General features: G+C 36.0%; 2 protein-coding genes, 1 long non-coding RNA gene and 1 other non-coding gene across 4 annotated transcripts in view; 3 read left to right on the top strand and 1 right to left on the bottom strand.

The window, feature by feature from the left end:
* luna overlaps positions 1 to 23,971 on the bottom strand; it is a 355,849-nt gene that overhangs the window by 142,796 nt on the left and 189,082 nt on the right. The window lies entirely within an intron of this gene.
* LOC118680882 (uncharacterized) lies at positions 6,687 to 8,187 on the top strand. The gene is made up of 2 exons (XR_004976499.2): positions 6,687 to 7,194; positions 7,259 to 8,187. It is a non-coding gene; the product is annotated as an uncharacterized lncRNA (long non-coding RNA).
* Positions 18,495 to 19,770, top strand: LOC138855612 (sideroflexin-1-3-like). Its single transcript, XM_070108336.1, has one exon. It carries the CDS (start codon positions 18,500 to 18,502, stop codon positions 19,562 to 19,564), a length of 1,065 nt encoding a protein of 354 aa, XP_069964437.1. The 5' UTR covers positions 18,495 to 18,499; the 3' UTR covers positions 19,565 to 19,770.
* Positions 20,096 to 20,927, top strand: LOC106615731 (uncharacterized). The gene is made up of 2 exons (XR_011395995.1): positions 20,096 to 20,201; positions 20,696 to 20,927. It is a non-coding gene; the product is annotated as an uncharacterized protein (transcript).

The following is a 23,971-nucleotide window of genomic DNA, read 5'->3' as shown; positions in this document are numbered from 1 at the left end:
CACAAGTGGGGTCTGAAGTTTGGTTTGTCATTTCATAACCAACAGACTTACTTAATTTGAAAGTAGTGTAAATTTATTGCCAAAATAATGCTTCGGCTCGTGTGATGCAGTTTTTTCAATTTGGTTCAGCGATTAGCTCACTTTTGGTTGAATTGGTACGTTAATGAACAAAATTATTGTATTTGGAGTGGTGATAATCCACAAGCACTGATTGTGTACTACCATATATAGGCAGAGAGAGAGTTAAAGTCAACGGGGCCGTGATTAATTACTTTTTTCGTGCCTAAATTGGAGGATGTTGATGTGGATGACCTTTGGTTCCAAAACGGCGTCACATGTAATACAGCCAACTAAACAATCAGTTTATTGAAAGATACTTTTGTGAGTCAGCCTGTGGCGTGGGCTTCATGGTCGTGCTATTTGACACGGACTATTTTTAATGGGGTTGTGTAAAGTCGCTTGTCTACGTAGATAAGTCCGAGATGATTGACGCCTTGGAAGAGAATATTCGGTGCGCTCGACTGGAATTTATTCCAACCAGCCGCGACGATCACTTCCTCAAAATCATTTTTAAAACATAATGGAAAACTTTTATCTTTATAATAAAGCTAAATTTTTGGTCACAACATTAAATTGAGAATTTTATCAGTAAATTCTTCAATGTAAATACAATTTACAATTTTCTTTTAAAATAAACACAAGTATAAGCTTAAATATCATATCCTGATTATTAGCATTGTGGCATAAAATTACTTTCCCTTTACCACGGCTTCACCGAGTCTGTTTTACAATTACGAGCTTCAACATACACATCCTTAAGGAAAATAAACAAAAATTATAACAGTTAGTGGCCTGAAGCATGCTGTCGATATAAAAATATAAGAATTTAATATGCAAAATAAATATAGCATTTTAATTTTAATTTTAAATGTTACAATTTTTTTAGTTTCTAACATAAAAATATTAAATAGACTCGCCTTTCATCATGTTCATTTTTTGTTATAAATCACTGCGCCTATAACATGCCACAAATCGTTGTAAAGCACTGTCAGCACATCATTAAAATAAGTCGAACCTAAAAAATTTAAAAGTACAGCAACAAAGCACACGCAAATTTATGAAGTCTGGCAATCGAAGTGTACATTAATGCAACCACCATTTAAAAATGAATTGCGGGTAATAATTCAACGAATGACTGCGCCGAGCACACGCTAATGTAAGTCTCATGAATGAATGTGTTCCAGAGTAAAAAACTTTAATTGCCAAACAAGCCGTTTCAGGCGAAAAAAGAAGCGCAACAATGCTGCTTTTTTTGTTGTTTTAAAACAAGATAACATTTACATGATTGCCATTTCATTATATTGCGGTTGAAATAAATTTCATATGTTAATGGTAGTGTTGTAAAAAAGCTGCAAATTAATTTTTATTTATGATTTTGAATGTTTGTCATTAACTAAAAAACTTAATGGTCGCAAGAATCCTCCTATTCTCACTACTTAAATATTGGCAATAAAATGCATGAAATTCATGAAAAACATATTAACGCGTGTTGCGGCAAAAATATGTCTGTGTATAGAGAGAAAGAATGCGGAGATAAATTAAAATTTAAAGTAGTTGCCGAGCTTTATTAAAATAAATAAAAAAACGTTGCATACATGCAGGCGCACAAGTGCTGTAGACATTTAACAGGAATGTAGTCAACATAAGATGAACAAAGTGATTGCTCAGATACACACAACTATATATATATGTAGTGCATTTGCTAAATGTTCGCCAAATTTGGCGATTAGTAAAAGCAACGTACACATTTTAATAAAATTGAAAGCATTTGCCTTTTGGCTTTTTTACATGCTTTCAAACAGCCATGAAAGCTTTATTATTGCTTTCATTTTGAGTAAATTTAATTTCGCACATCAGCTGTCAAAAATACATACATATACAAGTATATATGTGTTTTCATATGTACGTATACACACACATACCGAAAGATGCGCTGATTTCAACGTTACACTTAGTCTTTTGTGTGTGAAATAATTACATCAATTAAATTTAATGAATTGTGACAAATAAAAAATGTAATACAAATTCAAAATGTCACTGCCTTTGATCCTTTTGTCGCATCCAATTAAATTTGATCACAGCGATTGGAATTTCAATTTGCCATTTCATCGTACAAAAAACACACAAGAAAAGGTTTGAATATACGATAGACAATAATGGATCGTTGTATATGTGAAACCTTGTGTTTTTGTGAAATTTTATATAGTTAACACACATGCATACATATTTTCGCTTAAATAGCTGCGCATTGTTTTTGCGTGTTTTTCACACATCTGCACTCAATTGCGAGCAGTGTAATGTTACCAGATGGTTACATCTGTATTGGAATGAGTATGGTGTGGTATATTTTAACCAAATTCACATACATCTACATATCTACTTCATTTTGCTGACTCATGTTCGGCAGTTTACTGAGGTGCTAAAAATTTAATAAATTTTAATTATAATGTTATATTAATTTCATACTGTTAATTAATTTTGCCAAAGACTTTTTTCATTCATTGTTTTAAATTTTGAAAGCTATCAGCTAAAAAATAAATTGTTTATTGACATACTAAAAACAGATAACGTCACGGTAAACCTTTTTCAATCATCTTAGCATTTCCGTGATGATTTTTTAATTTCTGATTTTTATTATTTTCTTTTTCGATAATGATTAATTTTGCTAAATTTTACAATAAATTATAAATAATTTTTATTTTTGAGCAAAAAAAAATTAAAATCACAAATAATATTTTTTTTAAATCAAAGGTTTCTTATGAACTCTGCATATGCATAATCATTATTACGTGATTTTTAAAATAAAACTTATGATAATTACGGTCTCTGGTAAATACTATATATTAGGTCAAGTAAGAAGTTCGTTCGGTTTTTTATTGATTTTTCAAAAGATGATAACTTTGTGTGATTTGTACGATTTAAGTCAAATATATGCCGGTTTGTTCATAAACTTGTTGCCAACGAGATGTCAACTTCATTATACCCCTATCGTAGAAGGCTGTGTCCCTATTGGCAAAAAACTCGGAGAGCCAATTTTCACAGGCCTCTCTTGAGGCTAACTTCTCACCATTAAGCGCGTTCGCCATGGACAGGAAAAGATGGTAATCACTTGGTGCCAGGTCCGGACTATAAGGTGGGTGCATTAGAACCTCCCTTCCGAGCTTCAGGAGCTTCTGGCGAGTCACCAAAAACGTGTGTGGCCTGGCGTTGTCCTGATGGAACACAATTCGGCCTCTGTTGACCAAAGATGGCCTCTTTTGGATGAGTGCTGCCTTCAAGCGGTCCAGTTGTAGGCAATAGAGGGCCGAATTTGGCGTTTGGCCATAGGGGAGCAGCTCGCAGTAGATCATTCCTTGCCCATTCCACCAAACACACAGCAAAACCTTCCTGGCCGTCAATCAGGTCTTGGCCACCATCTGGGCCGCTTCCCCGAGCTTTGACCACGACCGTTTGCGCTCGATGTTGTCGTAAGTGACCCATTTTTCATCGCCAGTCACAATCCGCTTCAGAAACGGGTCGATTTGGTTGCGATTCAGCAGCGATTCGCAGATGGAAATTCGGTCCATCATGTTTTTTGCGTTAGTTCGTGTGACACCCAAACATCGAGCTCCTTTTTGAATCCAAGGTTATGCAAATGGTTCCAAATGGTTTTCTGGCTTATCTTTAGTTCATCAGCAATTAAATAAGTGCTTACGTGACGGTCTGTTTCCACTATTTCCATGATTTTATCGCAATTTTCGACGACAGGCCTCCCGACGCGTGGTGCATCTTTGACATCGAAATTACCGAAACGGAACCTAGCAAATCACGTTTGTGCTACACCTTCGTTTACAGTATCAGGCCCATAAACTAAATTATTGTTTTCAGCCACTTTGGCTGCTTTTTCGCCTTGATCGAAGAAAAATTGTAAAATATAGCGAATTTTCTCTTTGTTGGTGTCCATCTTTGACGAGCGCTTACAACGAACTGAGTAAATGAATAGAAAAACTGTCAAAGACAAACTTTTAGCGCGAATATACACGTTTTCAGCGCCGTATAGTATGATATAATGCGACACATAACACTAATACTATGGACAATAACGCCATCTCTTAAATGAAAACCGAACGAACTTTTTACTCTACCTAATATTTTAATATGTTAGCAATTCTTATGTAGGTAGATTAATATCATGTTTTTATTAGTTCATGAAAACCCGTCGCTCAAAAAGACTCTATTGAAAATTGTGGTTCCGAAGATTAGCCCGAATCTCCCATTTTTATACCCTGAACAGGGTTATTAAGTTAGTTGAAATTTTTGACTCCCAGGAAACGTCGAAAACCCTATATAAGATATATGTATACATATATAACCGATCAGAGTGACGAGCAGAATTGACTTAGCCAAGTCCTTCTGTCTATCTGTATATACGCGAACTAATCTCTCATTATTTATAGCTGTTATACAAACTGACCGATCAAAGTAAAGTTCTTGTGAGCAATATCTTGTTTTTATGGAGGGTATTATACCTTCGGTGCAACCGAAATTAACGTTTTTCCTTTTTTTATCAACATTGACCTTATATACTTTTATAGACGTTTTTATACACCAAGATATATTTTAGATTTTTTATTATCATTTTGATTATTTTTTCGTTCCCACATTATAGTTTGTTAAAGTTAGACCTTTTTTGATGGTTTTAAAGTGGTCTAACCCCAGAAATATAAATTTTAATAAATATACGTGTATATTTTTCTGTGTGTATACCATTTGTCGTTGCCGTTAAAGTGCAAAGCCCAAACAATATTGGCGGACACGATATCTTCGCGTTCTTTCAGCTCTGCCCACACTCATATCCAGATTGATGAGTCAAAAAATGGAACGAAAAGCAATTGCCGCCAGCAAAACCAGTTAGCGTATTCTGCGCACACTCTCACACAAACACACACAGTCTTCAAACAATGGCGTGACGACGTGTAGTTTAGCATTACTTATGTACGTGTGCACCAGAGTCAGCGCTGCCGCTGCCACCGACGTTTTTCTGTCATGTCAGCTTGGCGTTAAATTAACTCACGACGAATATGAAAGTGAAATGAATTTTAAATTACACTTAGTCGCCTTTCCGTATTTTATTTTTTTGTTTGCTTTATGTGTGTTTGCTGTCAGACTGTACGCCATAACCGGCTGTCAGGCGCTTTGCGCAGAAAATATTACGGATAATTTATTTGTGTTTACAAGCCAGCTGTTCGCAAAATTCACAATTTATTTTGCATTTCATTTTACTTTTAATGCTTTCATCACAATTTTTGGCTTGTCTACGTTTGTCAAAATTGCAATCTTATTATATATTTTGGAAAACTTGGAGGCAGGTAGAAGTAATAACATTAGTAGCACGTGTTCAAAATTTATTTATTTTCAATAGTCTCCAATTTGATTTTTCACTTGCTAATATATAATACTCAGGTCTCACTTCTTAGTCTATAAGCTTCGTTTTGAGCTTTTATTATACGAAATTCGATTTTATGCTAACAGTCGCTTTATAGAGCTAAATACCAAATATCTAATAACTTCTCAATATTATTATACACTCAACAGGATAAATATATCAAGTTTTCCACGAAGTTTGTAACACCCAGAAGAAAATGTCGGAGACCCTATAATATATGCGTATAAATGCTTAGCGTGACGAGATAAGATGACTTAGCCATGTCCGTCTGACTGTCCGTATATATTCAAAATCTTTGAGATATCCATCTGAAATTTGGCACATATCCTTTCCTCTCTAAGAAACTGCTCATTTGAGGGAATCGGCGATATCGGACAACTGCTGCCATACAAAGTGAACACCCAAAAATCATGTCCTTGTATAGAAAACTTTTTTATTTGATAAGAAATTTGAGAAAACTTTTGACATTGGAGCACTATAGTATATTCTCATAGCTGGCATACAAATTGATCGTTCAAAACCATGTCTTTGTATGGAAAACGCTTTTATTTAACAAGACATCTTAAAGAATCACGAATCAGGAATTTATGTTCACAAATATGGCACAGATGATGGACAAAGCAACGATACAATATCCTAAGAAATGGTTCAGATCGGACAACTATACCATACCTATATGTACATGGCTGCCATACAAACTGAAAATCCAGTCGTTGTATGCAAATCTTTGTTGTTTGATAAGATATCTTCTACAAGTTCGGCATAAATTGCATCTTAAGTTAACGGTACAATCTCTGAAAAAATTGTTTTTGTATGGAATATTTTGTATAGGTTAAGAGTATTATAACTTCGATTGCAACGGTCTTTCTTCATGTCTGATTTTTAAAATGTGATATACCACATTGTATTGATAATAAGCGCGCAACAGCTTTTAACATGCACAAAACTTTCGCATACGAAAACATTTATGAACTATATAACCAGCATATTGTTTGTTTGGCGATCCAGATCAACTTCTTTTACTATAGAGATTGAGACCTTTATATCAATATTCATTTCAGTTTATTTTGATGGCAATTCATAGCTTTTTAATTTAGGTTTGATGCGTAACCGTTTCGATATTGCTCTTCATAAGCAAACACCGAAAATACACTGTTTTCTGACAGCAGATTTCCTAATTTACATTTATTTATTTTTCAATATTGACAAATAGTCCTATTAAATTGCTAAAACAATTTCGCTCAATTGTACTTTTTTACTTCATTCACACAAATCATTGCTTGCTTTCTGCCTTGCTTCGTGTAATTTGCAACTTTTTGTCGGCAGACAAATTTCCATAATTGCTGGCGATGACGCCGCCACAGACAACAGTGACTCAAGTAGAGTGCCACAATCAGCAATAATAAAGTATACAGAAATAAAAACAACAAATAAATAAAAACAATGTCAAGCAAAACAAATTTACAAATTCAACAACAAAATGAACAAATAGCGAAAGGCAGCAAAGTGGAAAATGTGGCGTGGGGCTAGGGATAAGACGAACTTGGTGGGAACAGAACGAATGGCATAGAAACTGGGTCAAATGTAATAAACAAACTCATGTGCATCCGCACAAACCTACACAAGCAAATACTAATAAAACTATTACGCTCTGTGTTGGTTGCCAATGTAACAAACGGGGAGGGGTGAGGGAAATGGTGGATGAGAACGTGAGTATACGAATGAAAGTGAGAGTAAGAGTAGGCTAAAAATCAAATATTTAACATATTTCAGGGCTAGCATAACACATGCAAGCACTTATGTGACACACATATTCGTATGACGCTCCTCATTCCTGTGGACATACATTCCTGGCGGCCGTAGTTGCGGCAACTTGCTCATCTATGTTACACCGTCTCTCAGCAAACACTTAGCATTCTAAATGGCTAAGCAACAAAGACAAGTGCTCAGCAAATAGTGTCAACGTGAGCGCTCGAAAGCGGGGAGCTGGATTGTGTGTATGAGTAACATGAAATTACTACAAGAATAAAAATACGGCTAAACAATAGTTACAACAATGAGCGCGTCAATGGCCGCCGCTTGCGTCGGTAGTAAAATAACAATGACTGCGACAATATGGCGTCGAATGTGTGTTAGTGAGTGCCGTTATATTATCCGTGCTAGGCACCGGGAGTCACGCATTACACACATACAGTCATGGGTATGTGCTGAGTGTGTGAATAGTTGCTTTAGTTCAGATGAACTATATAAATATGCATGCAAACGAACATATTTTTGCTTTGCCAATAATAGAAATTGTCTTAGAAAAAGCGGCACAATATAACCTTGAACACAACATATCATATTTCGTGAATTTCGTGGTGCCACAGCAACTATTTGGCAGTGAATAGAAGAAAAAGCCGAAGGTCAAAAGCGAAAGACAGTGAAATTTGTTCGAAAGAAGTAAGGAGATTTATATATACCGAAACCGGCTTGGGGTTATATACAATAAAACACCGTTCACGCGGTAGTTTTACTTTTAATTATTTGAGGAATTTTAAGTATATTAAACTGCTGTAATGATTCTAAAATCGATCCAGGAAAAAGTCAAAATTATGTCCCGCAGTCAATGAAAATGATTACATCTCACTCAAACTTTTGGCGGAATCTCATTAGTAAATTGTGTCTATTTAAGACCCTCCAAGCTTCGGAATTTAACAAAATATCAACAATTTCTTATAATTTCGTGAAGATCAGGTATTTGGGCTGATTTGAAGATATTCCTTCGAATCAGAAAATATTTTTAAACAAAGGAAAATTCCTCTCTTTAGCAAAAAACAAGAAAAACTTGAACTTCGGGCGTATCCAAGCTAGAATACGTTTTTAAAAAAAAAGAAATTTTCATTTTTTTATTGATTTTTCAAAAGATGATAGCTTTGTGTGCATTTGTCCGATTGAAGTCAAATATGTGCCGGTTTGTTCATAAACTTGTTGCCAACGAGATGCCAACTTCATTATACCCCTATCGTAGAAGGCTGCGTCCCTATTGGCAAAAAACTCGGAGTGCCAATTTTCACAGGCCTCTCTTGAGGCTAACTTCTCACCATTAAGCGCATTCGCCATGGACAGGAAAAGATGGTAATCACTTGGTGCTAGGTCCGGACTATAAGGTGGGTGCATTAGGACCTCACATCCGAGCTCCAGGAGCTTATGGCGAGTCACCAAAAACGTGTGTGGCCTGGCGTTGTCCTGATGGAACACAATTCGGCCTCTGTTGACCAATGATGGCCTCTTCTGGATGAGTGCTGCCTTCAAGCGGTCTAGTTGTTGGCAGTAAAAGGCTCAAATGAGCGTTTGGCCATAGGGGAGCAGCTCGTAGTAGATGATTTCTTGCGAATCCCACCAAACACACAGCAAAACCTTCCTGGCCGTCAATCAGGTCTTGCCCACCATCTGGGCCGCTTCCCCGAGCTTTGACCACGACCGTTTGCGCTCGATATTGTCGTAAGTGACCCATTTTTCATCGCCAGTCACAATCCGCTTCAGAAACGGGTCGATTTTGTTGCGATTCAGCAGCGATTCGCAGATGGAAATTCGGTCCATCATGTTTTTTGCGTTAGTTCGTGTGACACCCAAACATCGAGCTCCTTTTTGAATCCAAGGTTATGCAAATGGTTCCAAATGGTTTTCTGGCTTATCTTTAGTTCATCAGCAATTAAATAAGTGCTTACGTGACGGTCTGTTTCCACTATTTCCATGATTTTATCGCAATTTTCGACGACAGGCCTCTCGACGCGTGGTGCATCTTTGATATCGAAATTACCGAAACGGAACCTAGCAAATCACTTTTGTGCTACACGTTCGTTTACAGTATCGGGCCCATAAACTAAATTAATTTTTTCAGCCGCTTTGGCTACTTTTTCGCCTTGATCGAAGAAAAATTGTAAAATATAGCGAATTTTCTCTTTGCTGGTGTCCGTTTTTGACGAGGGCTCACAACGTACTGAGTCAATCAATCGAAAAACTGTCAAAGACAAACTTTTAGCGCGAATAAACACGTTTTCAGCGCCGTATAGTATGATATGATGTGACACGTAACACTAATACTATGGACAATAACGCCATCTCTTAGATAAAAACCGAACGAACTCTTTACTTTACCAATATTATGTCTTTATAAAATATTCAGCCGAAAGAATTGTAATTGATGACCTTAGTTCTCATACAATATATAAGATACTAAATAAGTATTTTTTGGAGTCTAAATTTAACCTTAATGATTAAAGATTACAATAAATATTGTTATCCAATTATCACAAAAGAATCCAAAAATATTTAAATTAGGAGTTTAAATCTGTAATTCTCAATTTGCAACGGATCACTTGAATTGCCTAAATGTGGCACTCTTGGCAAACGCCTCTGCTTAAACTAAAATCAATGGCGATGTGATTTCTTATCTTATAATATTTTGTATGCATGCAAAATAAAGTGCTGTTGCGCCCAAACGTATGCTTCAAAAAAGACACTAACACAATACATTCATATGTGTGCACATATGTGTTGCTTGTATACTGTTAAGTGCACAAAATGCAAGCGATGAGCATCATTAAGCACACTTGAGACTCAAGTGAAGTGCATGAAGCTGCTGTTAATTGATGTAGCAAAGCCAAGTGATACACAGCGGGCACGCCCGTGTGTGCCACATTTTGCAAGACTGTAAGTGCAACAGTGCGAGTGGGCACGAGCAGTGTTTTGCATGCAAGTGCATACTTTTTTGGGTAGAGGGCGAAAATGCAACAGCCTACTTTTATGCTTTATGCTCGGAGCACTTAAGCACAACACTTGATTCTTCAGTTGGCAGCGACATATGTTGGCAAGAAAATACCAAGCTGCTGGCGTGAACTGCAGGAAGGCGACGAGCATATGCACTCGCGTACCTAAATGCCAAACCGTTTTGGCGGGGAGCCCGCAGCGGGACTGAGCAGCAGTGACGGAAATGAACTTCCGCTGGCAATGAAGCTGAAGTGTTACTGTAACACACATATTAATGAGAGCGCATAAAAGTATGCAATTTATTAAAATGAAGTGCAATTTGACGGTGCAGTGCGCAGGTGGGGGAATTTAATTATGCGTAAAAAGAACATATAAAATATATATATATATATACATTTATCAATATATTAACATGCTACAGTTTAAAATATTTTCGGTAACAGTTGAATATCTAAACTTTAACTTTTATATGAAGATTAGTGTAGAAAGTTGTAGAGAGTTTATGAATATCCCAAATTATCATATAATTCGAATTTGGGCAACTTTCGATTAAAAGAAAACTGCACATATGCTTATGTACTTCATAATTTTCTCATTTAAATGCATTAAGTATCTAAACACGCACGAGTAAATGTGCTGTATTACATAAGTAGCCTAAAAATATGCAACGAAAGCGCTGGGAAAACTTTATTTAGCGACCTTTTTACCATTCTCGTTTAAGGCTTGCATAATATTAGGCGAATATGTGGCGAAAGGATGCTTTTACAGTAATTTGCGTTTAAAGTTTCATCCCCATACACATAAAAAACAACAAAATGTTCATGTATAGCCCAGTATATCCAAAAAAAATTACAAGGTGAATTTGCTCATACTTTCACCCGCCGAAAAATGCGGAAAACCTCTGTTATACACATGTTTATAAAAATACAAATACCCCGGGTGTCGTCCCCACTTTGCTACACAAATATTTTAATATTCAGAACCACAATATATTTTCCATGAAATTTTAGCATCGAAAACACGTTGCAGGAACTTGGCACTCCTTCCAAAAGAAGGCATACTAATATCTGCAGTTACATACAAAAAAATTGGAATATAATTACAAGTTTATATGTATTAAATGCTAATAGACTTTTAAAATCCGCACAGCTTGAAAATGAGCTAGTAAAAGGGAGAAACGTAGGTTGCTTATTACCGCGACTTTATAAGCGCCTATAAATATGCAATACAGCCATATGCTGAGGAAGATTATATGCAACCAAACGGGTAATCTAACCTCAAAATTTACATATTCGATGTTAGCTGAGATGTGAGTCAAATTTTCTGTGCCGCAAGATGTTGCTTTGACGCCATAAAGTATGCTAATGTTTTTAACTTTAAGGCAAATACCGAAAATTTGGCAAGTTCATATTGAATTTCTTCATGAGCAATTAAACCAAAAAATTAAAAATTTAATTTATTGTAGTTCTGTAGTTTCAATCAAAACATGCTCCCAGAAAATCAAGTGTTTTAATAGAAGAACTCTTCAAATTGATTAAACGAGGTCCAAATGCGAATCATGATTTCCACACAGCATTACGTTACTTAATTTTAAAGTGCAAAAAGAACCTTCTCTTAAACATCAGCTCCACCGGCACGCTGTCAAAGCAACTTCATTAACATCATTTCTCGTGCCAGATTATAAACCGAATTAAAACGCTTTACTTAACAGAAATTAGTATTAGGTACGAAACATACAGACACAAGTCCAGGCTCATGCAGGCATTCGCATATGGGGGAAAGAAATAAGTAAATATACAAACGTCAACATATGTGCTTGTGTTAATTTCTTGAGGTAAGTTAATTTTTTTATTACATCCACCTCGTTTTCACTCTCTCTGCCGTGCATAGAGGAAAAATGAAAAATCAATACATAATGGGCACATCTGTGCAGTCACCTGCAAGCCAACTCGGGCAGCGGCTGCCGGAAATGGCGTGTAATAGTTGTGGATAGGAGATAAAGTAAACACACACTTTTAATAAATAGGGGGTGTTTATGGAGCGCTTAAAGCTTGAAAAAAAAAATTGGCACCAAATGAAGTAAAAATAAAAACATTTAAGGTAATATTTTGCTAAAAGGTGCTTAGAGTATTGTATATATAGTAGTAACTAAATTAGGTGAGAAATCGCTTGGGAAATGAGTCAGTGACAAAAATGTTTCTTGGTCAAGAAGAAAAGTCATATACGATAATGAACAAAGCGACAAAATAATTAATTTTTGAAATCCTAAGTTCGGGTGTAAGGAACATTTTGTACTCTCGCAGCTTGCAAGGATCAGCCCGGGAAATTACTTCAGTTGTTGGCAAAATTTTATATTAAAGTAAGTATTGATCGAATTCAACCCATTTTTGACACAAAAACATTACTATTTATTTCTGTTTCTTGATTAAAAATTAAGACATTGTTATGAAACTTGGTACACGTGGTTATTGGGACCGTAAGACGGTTGGTATTGTCCCACTGCCACTGCCACGCCCATAAAACGCCTTTATTCAAAAACGAATAAATTGCCATAACTAAACTCCACAATACGATACAAGACTGTTATTTGGTATTCAGAATCACATTAGGGAGGGGCATATGTAGTTAAAATTTTTTTTTAAGTGGGCGTGGTCCCGCTCCCTATTAGGTTTAATGTACATATCTCCTAAGTTGCTCAAGCTATAATAGCACCTCAATCGACATGGTGAATATGGGTGAAATCGGGTGGCAACTTCGCCCACTCTCAATATAACGGTACTGTTAAAAACTACTAAAAGCGCGATAAATCAAGCACTAAACACGCCAAAGACATTAAATTTTATCTCTGGGATAGTATGAGATGACGTTGTGAGAAGCGCGTCCAAATTAGACAGTGGGCGTGGCACTGCCTACTTTTAAGTGAAAACCCATATCGTGGGCCCGCTTAACCGATTTCAACCAAATTCGGATTATAACTTTCTTCTCATATCTCTATGTGATAGTGTATAAATAGGAAACATCGGATTACAACCTCGCCTATTTTCCATACAACACCATTTTAAATTCCATCTGATTCTTTCACTTTCTACAATGCAATTCGAGCAAAATGATTTTACCGGGGTGAGACTTTGCGTGAAGAATGCGTTTAAAGTATGCCACCTTGTGACAAAAAATTGTCTAAATCGAACTAAAACTGTTCAAGGCTCTAGGTACTGAACCTGGACCCTGGTTTTGGCAAAACTTGATAAAATCGGGTTAATAGTACCTTCAACTTCCATATACTACTAATAATGCTTTTCGTTATTCTAACCAGTTTTATGCCGAATATGTCGGCCAGTGAGTATTAATATTTTTTTTCTCAAACGGGTATACCATTTGACTTTGCAAGAGTATGAAACGTTCGGCTACACCGAAACTTAGCCCTTCCTTACTTGTTTTGAGTTGAGATATTCGTGTATGCATTTTAAGTTACTAGATACAAAATCTAGATATTTGAAAATTTAATAAACTAAGCTGAACCGAAAAAATTCACATTGAAGTTCACAAAATTGTTTACGAAAATTTTCCATTTTAAAATGCAATCCAAAACTCTTTTAAGAAATTGTATAAGTAATTAAAATAAGTAAATAGGAGTTTAAAATTGTTCATCAAAATGTAATACTATACCATAATATTCCCATTGTCTAAAATTTTGAATATTTCTTACATGCATTTAATTTGTTGCAAACTCCCTGTTTTACCGCAAATAAATGCCGAGCGACTGCATAATTTAAATTTTTACGGTAATTTTTATTGCCGTATTTACAAATATTCTCTGCTTTTTATGGTCCCGGTGTCAGTTTCTGTCAATGGCCTGACATTTGAACATTCACCCGCCAACATTAATCGCTACATATTGGAATAACTATTTTTTGCTGACTTTGCATTTGTGGCTGAAACGCAAGTGTGCCGCCAGCCTGTCGGAACTGAATGCGATTTGTTAAAAAAAAAATGCAAACACACTTTTGTTGCGCTCAGTGGCAACTGTTGGCGCTGCATGATACGCGTGTGGCGCCTACGTACAAACATGCCACACATAAAACACGTGTTTAGTTAGTGTTTATTTATGCTGAATTTTTGTACAAATTCGAATTTCTTTACCATGAAAACGACCACAAAAAAACTATTCCCAACAACGTAAATAACAACCTACACTCAGCTTAACCTTTTAAAGATCGACTACACAATTTTCCCGGAACTTTTTGCAACCCCCGTTAGCGAATGTTGTGGCAGCGCAATAAAAGCTGGGTTAAATACATTATAGAACTCCAACTCTACCAAAAATAATAATTTTTCCAGTTGTTTGCATATTCGTTTGTAAATATGTATTGTTGTTTGTATATACCTATGTGTAAGTGAGTGCCTTTGTGCGTGTTCGGTTACAAGTTGACTTAGATGGCGACTTTGCGACTCCAGTCGAGCCATAAAAAGGTAATAAAACTTTTGTTTACCTTCGTAATGAGCATGTTGAGGTGGCGAGAAGGCAAATAGGCAAACCGACGCAGAAGCCGAGTGGGTGTACGACAATGCTCGTATACGTTTAATGGCACTCATTCCATTATGATTGCTTAAAACTCTTTCGTATGCTGAAATACATACTCGTATATATCAATGTACCGTTATACTAGCAAAAAGCACTTTTCGTTCACAAATTTCCATGTTCATGTTGTGGCATGCCACACTGGTGGTAAATTGATTTTTCATTTTAGTGAAAATTTAAGGGCACTCACTACATGCCCAACGCTTGTGGCATTCACACACACCACTTTATTATATAAAGTATGCCGTAAGGTACAAGTGCAGCAAATTTTTATTCGCTGTAAATTCAAAAGGGTTTAAAGTAAATTTTCATGTTTCAAAGCGATTTCATTGTAATACAACCCTATCACAAAAGTACTATATTTATTTTAATTTATTTCAAGTATAGGTTAGATTAAAACTTATTAAAAACAAGCAAAAATGGTTAACTTCGGCTCCACCGAAGAGGTGGGTGCTTTTTTATAGCAACTATATATATAACTAAATTTGAAAACGTAAGCTACTAACGGTTTGAGTCAGATAAGGGTTACTGAATACGGCAAAAATATATTTTATGAAGACCTTTATCTTGATTTTGATCGGTCAGTTTGAATGGCAAATATATGCTATAATGGTCCGTTCTGCACAGGTGGTTTAAAGATTGTAGCGTTGCTTTAGAAAATAACTTACGCCAAATTTTGTAAAGATATATTTTCAAATAAAAAATTTTTTCATACAAAAACTTTTCTTGCAATAAAATACCTCGTTAGTGAGAATTGTTTAAAGTAAAACTTAAAAATTTAATATTAGTAATTCTTTTTACTTTTTCTTGCAATTTTATTATCTTTGATGATTTTGATTGTTTAATTGAGTGACACAGGAACAAGAAAGCTCATAAAGTCATAGACATTACAAAATAAACTATTCGGATAGATCCAGATTTTAAGTGGTAGTAATCATGTCCCGCTGAGGGTAAAGAAGACATTATAGATGCCCGATTAAAGACAATAACATCGACAGAAGATTGGGGCCAGAAGGAACTAAAAAAATGTTAGCAACAAAATTCAGATTTATAATACGTAATGCACGGAAAGCTGCAGAAAGTACAGTCACAAAGGCAGATTAGGCACAATGGAAGAGCTCAAAGTTACTGTCTGGCTGGTTGCATCGGGTCTTAGAAAGCCATGATAGTCAAAGCTCCCGAGCTCTTATGATTGTTCCGAAAGTAACTATACCCAAAGTTCGCCCGTAATAGGGGGCCACGAAAGAGAATGACTAAAACCTTGGAAAAATTCAAGCAAAGGTTTTATTGGGTTGGTTGTCGTTAAACAGTTAAGGAGTAGATTGCCAACTGTATAGAGTGCATTACAGCTAAAGCTGAATGTAGCTGGTTATAGCAGAAATTATTTATACATAGTTTATTGATATACTTCACAAGGCGAAATTACTTAGTATATGCCTAATTCAAGGTAATGTGAACATTATATAACACTGAATGCTTATTCGCTTAAACGCTCTCTAATATCTGCTCGATGAGTAATTTGTCATTCAACTGTGTTAAGTTGTATACAGTAAAATAAAAAATTAGGTGGGGCTCTATGCGTAAAACTAGTCGAATTTTGGTAAAGCCATCTTTTAAAAACACTCCTTTAATTTCTGATATACATATATAAGTTTCATATTATATATGTACATACGTATATGGATGTGTTTGCACAAGATTTACGCGCAAATACTAAATAAAAATTTATTCCCAAGTGCTCAGCTAAAATATTAATTTGCTCAAACTTTTATTTGCATAAAGGAAATAATTTGACCGATAAAACGCTCTTTTCGAACCCAGAAAAGTTTTCCCTATGCAAAAAAGTACGTCACCTTTTTTGAATAAAAAAAAATCACAAAACCCGCTGTAAATATTTACTTTACTAATTATGAGGGATACCTTCACGAGGTGCATACACCTCGTTAAATTGCTCGGTGTGTTCATTTTTGTTTGCGTAAATTCACATGTTTGTTTGTGTAAGTGGGCTTCTTTACCGACCAATGACTAAAATTATCTGACTAAAATGTACACACGCACACACAAATGCACATAGGCAAGTTCATAGAATAATTGATAGCCTTGGTGCTTTAAAAAGCAGCATTGCAGCGTTGAAAGCTTGAATGGGAATGCTGCACGGAGTGTGAGAGCGTCCAAAAATGACTGAATTATTGAGTGAAGCCGATAAATATTTAGCGATTAACACCAAGTACAGAAGCACATGCGATTGTTTTTGTACGTACCCAGAATCGTTTACTTTAATATAGCTGCAAAGGAAATGTTTGTAGTCACCATTATCAATTGCAAAAACACCAAATTGCTCGGTGCGCAATTGTGTAATTGTTAGAAAAAATTTATATATATAAAATTATTAGATAATAAAAATGGAATTGAGTGGCTGCGTTGAATGACAGAAGTATTGACAGATGCTAGTATGCGAGTGTGTTGCTAGCACAACATGTTGCTTGGCCTTGAACTCACCGACATTATTCGAATCATACGCGATCGTTTACGACAATTGTTTGATTATAAAATTATTCATTAAATTTATTATCTATTAAAATTGACTAGCTGACAGCAGTGACTAAGACTGTAGAAATGTATGCCAGTTTGTAGAATATATAGATGCGGGGTAAATATATTATAATAGCTTATGTTATTTTTAGCATTTTGAAACTAGAAACTAGAAACTAAAAATATAAAAATTGCTGCCAGAAAATGTTTTATATTATTATATTAAATTATTAATAATTATATATATAAAAATATAAATAATTATTATATAGAAATGTTCTATTTAACTTCGTTTAAGGTCTACTGTCACTAAGTGGTGCAAAATTACTAATCCAAAAACCTCTCCTAAAACTAAATAATAAAAACATAACGTAAGCGTAATTTAAAGTTTTTAATCGCAAAATTTTGGTTTAAAGGAAAATTTTAATTTTTTGTTCCAAGGTTGGGATTAAAAATCCAATTTGTAAGATATTTGGCATTCAAAACTGAGAATTGAAGATTTTATTTTTAATTTGAATGTGTAAGTTTGCTAGTCAGTGCTATAGAGCATTGAAGATGATGGATTTGTGTGAGATCCATTTTTAAATAGTAGAGCACGAAGTACGTAAACGCGAAAAATGTTAATTCTACAACAAGTTTTTTTTTAAATTCTTAATTATATGCGGAGTAGGAATAAAATTGGGATTACATTTATTTTTTAAGCCTCTGTTTTTGTTTTTCAGTTTTTTTACATTTTGAAACCGTATTTGGGAATTACATTTTTCTTTAATCCAGTCTTTGGGATAACAAATAAATAAAAAATTAAGTCAATTGTAAATACAATAATTTTTTATGCATTCTTTGCAAACCTATACTAAGCATTGAATTTATTATCGTCATTTTTATAAGATGTGTTTTTTGTTAGAATCACACTCCGCTTTAAAACTTACTATAGATAATAAATAGAACCAGTATATTTAAGTTGAAGGTTAAGCATACCTGAAAACATAAACAAAATACGGTGTATTAGAAAAGTGTTATAAACTGTCTTAAAGGTAATTAACTAATTAAGCGAGTGGTGATTCTCATAACAATCCCAAAACAATAGAAAAAGGCAACTATTCGATATTTATTTTTGTTAACAACATCATTCGAAATGTAAATTTGTGTAAATGAAAAAAAAAACTGACTGCCGCAGTCGAGAGTCAAACCTCAAAAAGAAAAATAAATATTTACAAATACAGATTTCAATTAATGTCCGCAACATGTCCGCGCTGCCGAAAGTCGATATAGATCAGCCTAAATTCGATCAAAGCACGTATATTGGACGCTTCAAACACTTCTTCTTGCTCACCAATCCGTTAAACTTGCTCACTAGCAGCGCCGAATTAGAGCGTTCGCAACGCATCGTCAGGAACTACCGCGCCGGCAAAGACATAACGAGTGACGTAAGCACACTTGACGAACTGTGGCATGCTAAATATATATACGATTCAGCATATCATCCGGAAACAGGCGAAAAGTCACCGCTCATCGGACGCATGTCGGCGCAAATGCCCATGAACACCATTATTACGGGCTGTATGCTCTCTTTTCACAAGAGTACGAGCGCCGTTGTCTTCTGGCAGTGGTTCAATCAGACCTTCAATGCCATAGTGAATTATACCAATCGCTCGGGTTCTTCTAAGCTCACCACTGGCGATTTAGTTAAGTGTTATTGTTTAGGTACAGGTGGCGCCTTGGGCACCGCCCTGTCATTGAATCGCCTTACAGCGAATATGCCACCGCTTATTGGACGTCTGGTGCCGTTCGTGGCCATCTCGGCGGCGAATTGCATTAATGTGCCTATGATGCGTTCACACGAAATTCGCAATGGCGTGGTGCTGCTGAATGAGCAGGGGCGTGAAGTGGGCGTGTCAAAGCGTGCCGCCATCACCGGCATTGCGCTGGTCGTGCTGAGTCGCATTGCTATGGCCATACCCGGTATGACCTTCACACCGGTACTAATAGATAAGTTGGATAAGCCAGGCAAGTTACTCAATCGGCTGCCGTGGCTGAACCCACCATTACAAACGGGGATTTGTGGGTTGCTGCTGATATTTGCTACACCGATGGGTTGCGCGCTGTGGCCACAGAAAATGAATATCAAAATAGAAAAATTGGAGCATGAAGTTCAGGCAGACGTCAAAAAAAAGAATCCAGACTTAAAAGTGGTGTGGTTTAATAAAGGACTTTGAAATGAAGGTCCTGAAGAAACAGATTTGCGAATATCAAAGCAAAAAATATTCAAATACAAATGTAAATAAAAATATTATATTATATCCAAAATGCCAGGCTCCCTATCCTTAGTATGTAAGGCTTACACAAGCTTAAGTGCAATACGAAATTAACATATATTCGATTGTTCAAATCATTTAAAATATTTATTCCGATTATTGTTATTTGCCACTGTGAAGGGTTCGCCAAACTTAACTTAAAGGCGTCGATAGTAGTCTCTGTTCTAAATTTATATTATACACAAAGCCATTGTTATTTATTAGTGCAAGAAGCTAAATATATAACATTTCTAGAATTGGAAGAAACGCAAAGGAATCTTTGCGCTGAAAGACGTGTCAAAATAAGCGAAGGCAAATGCAAAGGGAGGCTCACATTCAACTAAAAATTAATAAAAAGTAAACAAACACTCAGCCAAAAGGCAAAGCGCTGAAACACTTCTGTATTTAAAAGGAAAAACAACACCAAAAACAGCAATTACAATCCACAAAAGTATTCCAAAAAAGTGCCAAAAACATTGCCACCAAGCGACAAAGAGAAGACATGTGTGTTGCTAGCGCATGTGGTATCATTTGGAGCCGCCTCTAGGATGAATAATACGTAAGTTGCCGCAACTATTCGTACCGCATTTTGAGTTGGCGGTGGATTAAACGCCACCACATCGCCACTGAGTGACACTTTACGCACGCGTACATGCATGCCGCACGAGCACCATGCATGAAGTGGCAGGAATACCGCAAGCTTGAATGCAACGCGTTTGTCAAGTGGCTTAAGCCGACGCCGCTACAGTGCCACCACGGCGTGTCGTCGTCGGCAGAAGTGCGAAAAATTGCAACATTTCGCATTTCGCTTGTTTTAGTGACAGTTTTTCATTGCTTGCGTGCTTGACATGCTTCGCTTTTTTAATATGTTTTGCTTTGTATTTTTTGTGTGTCACTCTTGATCCTTTGATTAATTGCGTGTGCGCAAGAGCATTTTCTGTTTTCAGCCCTCAAAGTGGAGGCACATGTTTATAGTTGCTCAGTTTTTTTGTTTCTGTGCTTGGGTAGCTTTGCATTTTGTCACATTTCTTTGCTTTTCTCTTTCATTTACAGCGTGTTTCAATGCCTGTGACAATTTAGGAACACAGAGGGATGCACTTTTTTGTGGCGTTTTTCAACTTCAGCAGCATTTTTGCTGCATATGCCGATATGAAGCAGTGATCATATTATCCTTAAGAAGAGCAAAGGATGCTGCGGGAATAACAAACGAGGCAGAGTTCAATCGCAGATCGAAGCTAACTTATTTCCTGCCATAAATGAAACAGTAAAATCGAACCTACTCGAAGCAAGCAATGTTTTAATTAGATATAAGATAGTACGATCATATGATTAGACCGTACAGTCACACAATCGATAAATAATAACTAGGAGTAACTAAATAGCTGTACTACTGTGTAGCTAATTGGGACTTCTATGGTCTGCCTATCTCAGAGTTAGTCTTTTTGATAGCTGTTATTTAAATTATACTCAGTTTGGTTTATCATTTCATAATGAATACCAACCATGGTTCGGTTTTGTTTAACATTTACTCTAGCAGATCCTCATACACGCCGTACAGAGTGCACCGAAGACGCTATTGCATATTATCTCGCGTCGTGGGCCCGTGGCGTGGCATACAAGATCGTGCCATTTAACACCGCTGCACTTTTTTGTGGGGTTCTGTGAAGTCGATTGTCTAGCTTAGTTCCAGAAGATAAAATTTGGCGCGTTATTTCTTAGATACGGCCCTAATTGCTGCAAAAATCGATTGAAAATTGGGCCTCTCTCATAATATTAAATTATATGCGTTTTATTTCATCTTGAAAACCATATGTCTAAAAAAACACCCTTTAGCAAATACATCGGTAAAGACATGAGAGCATCACCAGTAGGCACTTTTGGAATCAAATTAGAGATATGAGGTAAAGTCAGTAAGGAACTCCATAGAAGTCAACTTCTCTCCAACGAACTAATATAAAACACCGATATAAAAGAAAATGGATATGTCAGACATAAGCCAGCTGCAATCTTCTGGTTTTAACATAATACTTTTCCTAAAACCATTTACCTATTGTTTTTAATCTGGTTAAGGTATGTAGAGAATGGGTTCGAAGCTCGTGCACATACAGTTATACCTAGTTACCTGTTATAAGCGGAGCAATGGGAAAAGAGTAAATTTTTTCCTTTTTTGGGTTAATTTAAAAGTAAAATGATATCAAAGAAGGAGAGTGACACAATCTTAATTGCGAATTGAGCAAAAATAGTTACCTTATGCGTATATATATGTATGTTCAACAGCACTTGACTTAGAAGTCGACGAATTCGAAGTTAAAGCAAAATATAAACTCTGCAGTTGGAAAATATTTGGTGCAACAACAATCACTCACCGAAGTAAGTCAAAACAGCGAATAGTAGAATTTGCGGCACAATGCCAGTTGCACAATGCAAACATAACAATTGCAAAAACAAAAACAAAAAACAAAGAAGTTTGACCGCTTGAGCCACCGATAAAGCTTAAATGCTATTTGGTGCATGTGGCGTCGCTACCGCAGACATCGACGGTCATGCAGCCAATCAACCAAATTTGGCCTGAGCAACAATTTGATGTAACAAATATGTCGCTGTTGTGCATTTTAATGTCTGCTACCACCGCTGTTGTTGCCATCGTTGCTTTTTATTTTATTGGTTGTCATGTGCGGTCTGAAACGCGTCCTCAAGTGTTTGTTTTTCGCTGTGTGCGTGTGCGTAATTCGAAGCGTTTGGCGCGCAATCGCTGCATAGTTTCGCTTTTCATAGCAACATACATACATCAACAACAACAATAGCATAAAGCGTAGTCAAAATTAAAAGATGAAAAAAGAGACAGTTGAGCGCAACTGTCATTGCTGCTATTTGGGTTGCATTGCTGCCGCTTGTGGCATTTGCGGCTACATTCGCGCAATGATTTACAATTAAAATATGTTTTTCCTTGGCAAAAGTTGTTGGCTTTTGTGGCGCTCACTCGATTTTTTTTGTTATTGCGATGCAAGTAAATATATCTTTGCATTTATTTTTATTTACTACGACTATTGGCCGGTTGCAATGTGCGATTTTATCATAGCTGGCAACCTGGTTTATTGCCACGCTGGCAGTTTTGTAATCAAACGCGGCATACGGTACGGCTAAAGTGCTGTTTGTGAATAAATGTTACATGTGAATTCTTATGGCAGCATCCCTGCAGGAAGCTAGAACTTCAGCCGGAACCTATGAACTTCAGCCGGATTCGGAGCAGTTTGCGTTGAGAAAGAAATTTTATTAAGATGTTATAGTTAGATTGAACCAATATATATAAGAAATATATTCGAAAAGTAAAATTTTATACAAACCACGTGGTTTTATACACTGGCATTGAACGAACTAATTTCGAAATATTGCATTTCTCTGCCGGGACTCATTCACACATACACACATACACGTATGCAGAATAACTTCCCCAAAGGCACCTTGCCACGCTGCAACTTGTTTGTGTACACCGCTTAATTACAAATGGCGCTAAAATGTGGCCAGCAGGTTCTACCCGCCTTGCTGCGTCGGCCACAAAGCCAACAAGCTATGAGTTGTTGTTGCTGCAACATAACAGCATGAGAATTTAATATTTATAAATATTACGTATTCATGCATTTAAGTTAATTTGTATATACATGTCTACATATATTTTGAAAGCTAGTGTTTGCATTATTACCCTGAACACATACACATACACAGGCACAAACACATTAATTTGTTTGTCTACGGCTATTTGGTCATCTGATAATGTTGCTTCTCTTGCGGCGACTGTTGCATTGTAAATAAATGAGATTTCCTTTTTTCTCTCTTTGTGTCGATTACTCACTGCAATTATTGTGATAAAAGCGCACATTGCGATGGTAATAACTGTATTTGTATTTCATTTAAATTGTAGGCAATCGCGATAATTTTAAATGACTGCGCGAGTGGAGCGAACACATTACAAGGCTGATTGGCCAGAATTGACATTTCAGATTTCCAAAGGCGCATTACCATTTCTTGTTATTGTTAATATGAATATTAAATATTTTTAAATCAAATGAGAAATATTAAAGTTTTGACTTCAGAAAAAATAACGTAGTCATGCTTAATGATTTAATTAATTAATTAATTTTATATGTATAATCACATTTCTCACTCTCGCACTGAGTCGGTTTGAAGAATGATTGAGGGTCTTTGAACGACTTTGCAACTATCTGAGAAAGCATTTAAATTGTACGTCTTAAATTAGTTTGTAATCAAAATCTTTACTTATTTATTTAATTAACATTTTCTCTTAATTACCCTGCAAAAAGTCTTGTTGGG

The sequence above is a fragment of the Bactrocera oleae genome, chromosome 4 (assembly GCF_042242935.1).
Source record: "Bactrocera oleae isolate idBacOlea1 chromosome 4, idBacOlea1, whole genome shotgun sequence".
Taxonomy (NCBI): Eukaryota; Metazoa; Arthropoda; class Insecta; order Diptera; family Tephritidae; genus Bactrocera; species Bactrocera oleae.
Note: the sequence above shows the minus strand (reverse complement) of the source record. Positions and strands in the feature narration are given on the sequence as shown.

Bases quoted from the DNA above. Each gene is read 5' to 3' on its own strand.
- LOC138855612 (XM_070108336.1), top strand. From the start codon at position 18,500: ATGAAAAAAAAAACTGACTGCCGCAGTCGAGAGTCAAACCTCAAAAAG.